Source organism: Leptinotarsa decemlineata, unplaced genomic scaffold (assembly GCF_025532065.1).
Source record: "Leptinotarsa decemlineata unplaced genomic scaffold, Ldec_3_MD MMD2_tig00000218_RagTag_RagTag, whole genome shotgun sequence".
Classification (NCBI taxonomy): domain Eukaryota; kingdom Metazoa; phylum Arthropoda; class Insecta; order Coleoptera; family Chrysomelidae; genus Leptinotarsa; species Leptinotarsa decemlineata.
The window spans coordinates 3132635-3141301 of record NW_027412545.1 but is presented as its reverse complement, the minus strand read 5'-3'; the positions used below and the strand labels follow the sequence as shown (position 1 = coordinate 3141301).

The window sequence follows — 8667 nt, the reverse complement described above, 5'->3', positions numbered from 1 at the left end:
GTTATTGGTCAAATCATTATTTGATGATGAAAAAACAACAAAAATTATGGTCGTCGAGAAATGTATTGCATTTCTGATGATTGGGAAAATTGTTTATTTTGGATATATTTCACGCTAGAGGCTCCAGTTTTACCTTTTATTTCAGTTACGATGAAGAAACCGAAAATTATTCTATTCTCATTTTGTTCCGCCACTGGTGTTTAATCCACAACCAGTTCCACTGGAGGTGCTTGTGATCTAAACAAGTAATTGACCAAAACACAATCTTGTGTCCAGTGATGATATCTTGTATTTAAATTTATTATTTTAAAAAAGACGTCGCACTAGTCCTTCATGTCTTGAATGATGATTATAATCTCTAGTTGTAGTGTTTTAATCGTGTTAACCTTTATAGGTGAGTGATGTTATAGTCTCCACTGGTTTCTTTATTTTGATAGCACATACTCTACGTCCAAACGTGAACTTCAACGTTCTTATCAGTATAGTTCCTTTATACGTATTTTAAATTTTTTTAATCAACATAGTGGTTAAGTTTGAAGTTAATTCAGTGCAAATTTTACAGAATGCAGTGCTTCCCAAAATGTATTCGTTGTATCAGGAGAGGCTGGAAATGAGACTCGACTCAAAGTCCAAAATGATAGGTGAGTTTTCCACTGATCAACAAATTATCTTCTGCGATGTAGAAGTTCTTTTGTAAATGAATTTCACTAGTTCGGACTTCCATTATCTAATATATAAAATGATTTGAAATCCCTGAGACACCTAAAAGAGAAGAATTAAAAAATGAATAGCTGAAAATAAAACTTATATCAAGCAAAAACCTGAAATGAAATAACAGTGAAATAAAATACAAGTAAAAATAGAACAATTGAACAAAAATTAAATAAAAATAGAGAAATGAAAAAAGAAAATAAAAATACAAATTTAAGAGATTCCAAGCCACGTTAGTTCACGACGTTTCGATTGTTGGTATCTACATTCGTCTTCGGGTGATGAATGGACTAATTGTAGATACCAACAATCGAAACGTCGTGAACTAACGTGGCTTGGAATCTCTCAACTTTTTATTTTCATCTTCTTTTTTTTCATTTCTCTATTTTTATTTAATTTCTGTTCAATTGTTCTATTTTCACTTGTATTTTATTTCACTGTTATTTCATTTCAAGTTTTTGCTTGGTATAACTTTTATTTTCAGCTATTCATTCTTTCTATTCTTTTAGGTGTCTCAGGGATTTCAAATCATTTTATATATTAGACAATGGAAGTCCGAACTAGTGAAATTCATCATGAAACATTGTCAATCACCGTCAAACATGCTTTTGAAAAGTTATAAACTATGTGCATACCAACAAAAATAACGATAATAATTCAACAAATTTGATTGTAATTGATCAATATCAACTTATTTCCCTGTTGTCCAATTTTCTCAATTATCAGAAAACCCTTCAACCCCAACTTTTCTATTCCATCCGTGATAGAGACATAACATACATTGCAAAAAAATGTGCATCTCAATCAATAAATGCACATTTATTAATTCGCTAAACAGAAAAAAATTGGAAAACCTACCTGTTTATTTTTTATCATAAGGGATTATTATAACTGCTGTATTGTACAGTATAGTACAGATTAATTTATTTCTAATTCAATATGTAACTGTATAAGTAATAAGGCTCAACTGGATATAATTTAGTTTTTATTACAGTTACGAATGTGTACTTCCACAATTCCCAGAAAACGGGATATGGACTATTTTAAATGGGAACGGTGGACCAGGAAACAAAGTAGAGGAAGATACAATACTGAAGTTCGTATGTAACCCAGGATTTATCTTAACTCCTGAATATCCGTATATGATATGTGATAGACATGGCTTCCCTAAGGATATACCGCAATGTCTGAGTAAGATTTATAAAATGTTAAGTTACTGTGAATCCCAGTAGGAAATTTCAAGGTTTCGAGTTCGTGCAATCCATTGAATATCATTATAATTTGGAAATCCCATCGTAATTGGTGGATAAAATGTTTGCTACGTATTCTAAATATTTATATTAACCTCATAATCACATTTCGGTTGAACAAATTTAGAAAACAGAAGTCAGGTCATATATCCATATACAGGGTGTATTTTTATGTACATATAGAATGAGTTGGGATAAACTTTCAAGCATTATAATAATAATAATATAGGAATGTGGGCTTTCATGGTCGTCGTCAATGATTTTTTTGGCTTCCGGGTTTTGCCGTGGTCTTCTTAGGATATAATCTCCAAACGTTTCAATTGGAACTGCGGCAGTCTTCTTCAGTGGCGTGGCCGAAGTACAAACTCTTCTTGACCCGGAAGCCGTTCAAAACAATAATAATAATAATAAATTGGTTCTCGGTATGAAATTTGGGATAGACAAATGTGCAATGGTCCATCTCAAAAGAGGACGATGCGGGGACTACGGAGAGGATGTGCAGCTCGTAGATGCAAGCATCCTACATCATTTGGATGCCGGGAAGACGTATACTTACCTCGGGGTGGAACAGTGCCACTCACAAGAGGTAACGGCAGTGAAGAACTCTCTCCGCAGCAAGTATCAGCACAAACTTCGACAGATCTGGTCATCGGAACTGACGGGGAAGAACAAAGTTGCTGCAACAAATATGCATGCCGTTCCAATCTTACTCTACATGTTTAGAGTAGTGAAGTGGATTCGGAAGAAGCTGTATCAACTTGACGTAAATACCCGAAAAATGATTCATCTCTATAGGAGTTTGCATCCCAAATCGTCCGTTCCTCGGTTGTACTTCCCCGACAACAGGGAGGCCGTGGACTTTTGAGTTTGAAGTGTCTACATGACAGAATGGTACTGGATATAGCCTGTAAAGTCGTCAGGAGTTCGGATCCCCTTCTTTCATGGTCCGTGAAACTGAGGGGTTGATCATGGCTTGCCAGGATGGTGTCTCAAACACCTTACTCTACCGCAATCGAGTGATGGGTATAGAAGTTCCTGACACAAGGTGTATGTCCTGCCGCGAGGCGCTCGAGACCTTAAGGTCTCGAGCATATGCCAGCATGTGCTGGCATATGCGATCTTGGTCTATATCCATCGATATAACGCGGCCCTAATAGTGCTATATTACCATCTACGGCACTCTTACGGTATTGACGAGACACCGGTGTTGTCTGCCCTACGCTCCGGGGGATATTCAATCCGTTGTGGGGAAAAAGAAGTGCCGAATTCATTGGAACTTTTCGTTCCCCACCAGGTTCCTACAAGCTAATGAGCCTGATGTAGTACGACGATATTTGTCGTGGAGTTTTCAGCTCCTGGCGAGACGAATATCGTCCGAAAAGAGGAGGAAAAACGAATAATGTATCGAGATTTTCTCTTCGAACTCCGCAGACTCTATCCAGACCACTCTGTCAAGATGGTTGTTCTGGTTATTGGAGTCATTGATGCAATGATGGCCTCTGTATCTTAAAATCATAGCGGCTTGTCGCACTGAGGTAGAAATCGTAGCCGGGCAGATGCAGAAGGCTGTCATATTGGCTATCTGCGCTTGCTCAGGGCACATGATTCTCGGACCCAATAATCACTTAACCCACGGTGTGGAGAGTGATCGTAGGTTGATAATGCTGGCGCGCCCTCCCGAATGTATCGGGGCTTCGGGGGATAGGGCCTGACCAGCGGCCCTGCTGTCTTTATTTTAACGCTACTCTTTCACTCAACCAGTATTAAGTACATTTAACAAATTGGTATATGGTTATAAAACAAGAAAACGAAGGTTATTGGAAGATGAGTTAACGTCTTATAGATTGTTGTGATCACTGTTTACCGAATATTATGGTCTCAATTTTCTTTAACGATAAAGATGGTAGTGATATTATATATTTATGATATATATTGAAAGTGGTAGCAGCCTAAAATAGGAATGATTTTTCATGAAAAACAGTGGAATGTTTGGGTATGGTGAGGGTGGTGACAGTCCTAAGGTATCTCTTTTGAACTTGATGACGTGAAGTGAGCTTTTTTGCCAAATCTTCTGGTATTTTATTAACAAATAATTCAAGAAGGAAATATAATTGATGCAACTCTCGTCTATTATGCATTTTCAACGTTCTCATATTATAAATATGAGGTGTCACATTCTCCCGATATTTGATATTACAGATGTACCGAGTACAAGCGTTTTGGACTCTCTGTATTCTATAATGGGCTAGATAATCAAAACATGGGACATAAACAATATCACAATAGTTAAGTATCGATAATATAAGTGATTCACATAACGTGATTTTAATTTCTTCATTAAGGTAATACCTATTGGAATATAATTTTCTCATTATCGCAAAAGAACGTCCTATAAGATTACTTACATGTTTTATGACTTTGAAATTGTGATCAATTATCAAACCAAGTCATTTGATCGTATATATCACAATTGAATCATCAACTTGTAAATATGAATTGTCTATGGCCCTCTGAAGAATGATCCTTGGAAATTTCAATTGATTATTTTGTATTTTCATTTAAATAACTTTTTTGTTTATAATACTCCCGATTGTATCACTAAAAAATTAGTTTACATCATCTGCATATGTTTACATTTAAAATTATTTCATGACATTTGAAATATCTGAAGTGATCCCTGTGGAGCGCCATAAGCTACCCCAAGTTCACGCGATTTTTGTCTTTCACGATAACACGTTGAGTTCTATCATTCACAAAGGATTCAATAAATAAACATGACCTATTATTAAAGCAAAAGTATTCAATTTTGCTACACATTTGAAGATGGTTCATTGTATCGAAGGCCTCACTGTAATTCATGGACAGTATTAGTTGAGTTTACGTTCATCAAGATTATTTATAATTTCATCTGTTATTCACAAAAGTGCAGTAGTAATACTATGACCTGAGCAGAGAGGACTGGATCCTCTGGGAGAAGGAAATATTAAAAGCAGATAGTTGTTGGTTCACAGATGGATCAAAAACACCTTCCGGTTCCGGTGCAGGTGTTTTTAGTCGCAGACCCAGGACAGAGATATTAACCTGCCTAGGAACCTGTGCGACTGTATTTCAAGTGGGAATGTACGCCATTGAATTGTGTGCGGAGAGATTGGAAGAATCTAATCTCATACACAAGTCAATGAAAATATTCTCGGACAATCAAACGGCATTGAAAGCTCTTGGCTCCTACCGAGCAACGTCTAAATTGGTAGCAAATTGCGAAAAACGACTCTCGATAGGTAGACTTAACAGATTGTCTCTGGTCTGGATTCCTGGCCATACTGGCCTGAAAGGCAATGAGGCTGCTGATTCCCTTGCATAGGAGGGTACTGCAAGCAGCTTCATCGGACAAGAACCTGTCATTGGCATCGCTTTAGGCTTTGCCAAACAAAGATTGAACACCTGAATAGCAAGAAGATTTATAGACTTCCGACAGAATCTTTCAGGATTGGCTCACTCCAAGGCGTTCATTCACCCTTCGAAGCTTGATACCACACAGTTGTTGCACTACAGTAGGGATGAACTACGATGTCTAACAGACCGTCTTACAGATCACTGTCATTTGAATCATCATTGGCAGGGATTCGGACTGTCGGAAGACAGTGTGTGTGTCGCCTGTGTTTGGAAAATGATGAAACAGCAGAGCACATGCTTCCTCAAGCATAAACTGCAGAACACGTGTCGCGGTTTTTGTAATACCCTTCATAGCGAAAATCATACAATAAACTGTATTGATTAGTTTTTTAATATGAATTTTGATCAATTATCGGCCAGTTCGAATCAGAAATTGAATACTTCCGGCCATAACATGAGCTGCTGTGACGAAACTCATCAGAATTGGATAAAGAAACTGGGATTTAGATTCAAAATAATAAACATACGTCAAGCAGTTATGGAAAGCATATGAATGGTGGAATTGCGTAACAAATACTAAATAACTGAATATAGACAAGAACAACGGAAAATTTTCTATTTGGACGAAACTTGGTATGACACTCACAATACAGTTACGAAAGGGTGGACTAATGGTTCGAGAATGTGTACACCCAACATGCCTGCAAATAAAGAATCGCGACTAATTATTGTGCATTGCGGAGGAAGTAAAGGATGGGTTTCGAATTCTTTGAAATTATGTGGAAAAAATTTGAGGACTGCAATTTTGACTATCATAAGAACATGGAACCGAACATTTTCGAGGAATGGTTCGAAAATACATTGATCTCAAAGGATGCGAATAGTGTAATAGTTCTTGACAACGCTTCCTATCATTCGCGATGGCTCTTCAAAGACCGAATAAAAATTCGAGGAAAGATCAAATCAAAGTTTTTCAATGGATATAAATTTGTATTTTGATGATTACTATACCAAAAATGAACTACCTAAAATTTTACAGACAAAACATTTGAAAAAGTGTATTCTCTTAAGAGTATTGCTGAAAAGTATGGAGACACTATACTGAGACTTCCCCCCTATTTTTGTGTTTTCAATCCCATCGAGTTGATTTGTGGAAAATTGAAACAAAGCATCAGGCGTAAAAATAATTTTCCAAAATTTGATAAGGAGGTAATAGAGCTAATTAAAAAAGAAGTATCTAATATTACCGAAGAACACTGGCTAAAAAGCATTAAAAAGTAATTTTAGTTGAAAAAGACTAAAAATATGGAAATTGGACACTTCCATATTGATGGTGGAAATAAATTCATTATTGATTTAAATGCTGACAGTGATAGTGAAACAGAGAACATGGAAGAGGAATCATCAGAAGCTATATATATATATATATATATATATATATATATATATATATATATATATATATATATATATATATATATATGTGAGTATGCAGTGTTAAAAAGTATTTTCAATTATCACCCTGTTATTTGAATCCCTACTTTCCCACTCACCTATATTGTATATATTTTGTATCGTATTGTATTGTATTGTATCGTATCGTATTGTATTGTATTGTATTGTATTGTTTCGTATTGTATTGTATTGTATTGTATTGTATTGTATTGTATTGTATTGTATTGTATTGTTTTGTATTGTGTTGTATTGTATTGTATTGTATTGTATATATTTTTATTATATAGTTATTGTGATTCTCATATAATCAGAAATGATTATTGAATATCGAGATTAGTTAGCTCCCTAACAGGTTGCACTGTATCGTTTATTCGAACTATACCCTCATGGTGTGCTCAGAAACATAATTGATAACAATATTTTTCTATAAATATTTCATTGAATTGAATGTTGGGACGTTTCAAGCTGGGTATTTATTTTTTTTGTGTTTGAAAGTATTATCTGTAAATAATCGTAAAATTACCCGAAAAGCAATTCAAGTCTGCCTAGAGGAAATTAAAAATCACAAATTTGATGAATGAAGGTGAATTGGATATATATTTTATGGTGAGAGAATTGAAAAACATAATGGATCAAATTAAGTGTGAAGAAAGCTTAGGAAGGTTTAGGAAATTATAATTATCAACTTCCTTCAAAGAACCATTTCTGAGAAAACCACCTATTCATCAAAGGGCTCCACTTCAAAATTTCAGAATCAAATATGAAACTGAAAGTTAGATCTATTCAATTCCAAAAACGTTTATAATATATAAAAAAGTAAACTTGTTTTATTTTAAACTTAATTTAACGTATTATGCTTTCAACTTCATTAAAGAAATTATTTGACCACTGTTTCATTTTTCACAAGATGACGAGTAATCAAATTATGTTTTCCTAAATGAACTTTCAGAAGTATGAACTACCGTATTTTGCAGGATCGCCAACTTATGGGTATGAGCATCCCGAAAATGTAACGCGGTCGAAACGACAATACGACAGGTAAGAATTAGGCTAAAACATCTAACCTATTGTCAGTCGCCGTTGAACTAAAACTAAATGTGTTGACTCGTATTGATTATTATGTAAAAATAAAACTTTTAGTTCAAAATGAAATCTAAATCTAACCAACCAGAAACTATTAAAATACTTTTTCTGTACAAGCGTTTGCAAATCAAGTTAGCATCGATGATTTGAAATTGTTACGTACTTTTCTAATGAGGATGTTAATTGGTCTGCGAAACGAGCCCTAGTGCTTAATTTCTGGTATGTGGAAACATAATTTCATTATAATCATTGCCATAAATTGTGAATTGTCAATAATTTTTTATTTTTGTTTTATTTCTCTGTAAGATGACTATATGAAATTGAATCCTTCGAAACTTTTTCTATTTGCATAATTTTGTGTATACTATTTCAGCTATTGATCTGTTCTGTGTTATATTTTTCTTATTTTTTTTCACAGTTTCAAATGCACTCTTCCCCCATTTCCAGAAAACGGGAAATGGACTATAATAAATGGAGATGGACGACCAGGACAAGAAGTTGAAGTCGATACAGGATTGAAGTTTCAATGTCATCCCGGATATAAATTAACTCCCAAACACCCATATATAATCTGTGATACCAACTGGAGCCCCGAACTGATGCCAAAATGTCTGAGTAAGTGATATGGTATTAACGATAATCTACAGAATTATCTTGGATATTTCAAGGTCAAAGTCAAGGTCATTATACACTTAAAGTGTATAATGATCAAATTACAGAAAATGTGCATGAATAGAATGGAACTGGCCCATACTTTATGGAAATCCATATTAAA

At 34.8% G+C, this 8667-nt stretch overlaps 1 protein-coding gene across 1 annotated transcript in view; it reads left to right on the top strand.

Moving 5' to 3' along the window:
- The first annotated feature begins 235 nt into the window (after positions 1 to 235).
- The window catches only part of LOC111510099 (uncharacterized), a 43784-nt gene continuing 35352 nt past the window's right edge, over positions 236 to 8667 (top strand). Inside the window, exons 1-5 of the mRNA XM_074173267.1 lie at positions 236 to 394; positions 563 to 641; positions 1706 to 1902; positions 7784 to 7847; positions 8311 to 8507. Of these exons, the coding sequence (XP_074029368.1) occupies positions 343 to 394; positions 563 to 641; positions 1706 to 1902; positions 7784 to 7847; positions 8311 to 8507 (589 nt within the window). The 5' untranslated portion in view covers positions 236 to 342. The remainder of the gene's footprint in view (positions 395 to 562; positions 642 to 1705; positions 1903 to 7783; positions 7848 to 8310; positions 8508 to 8667) is intronic.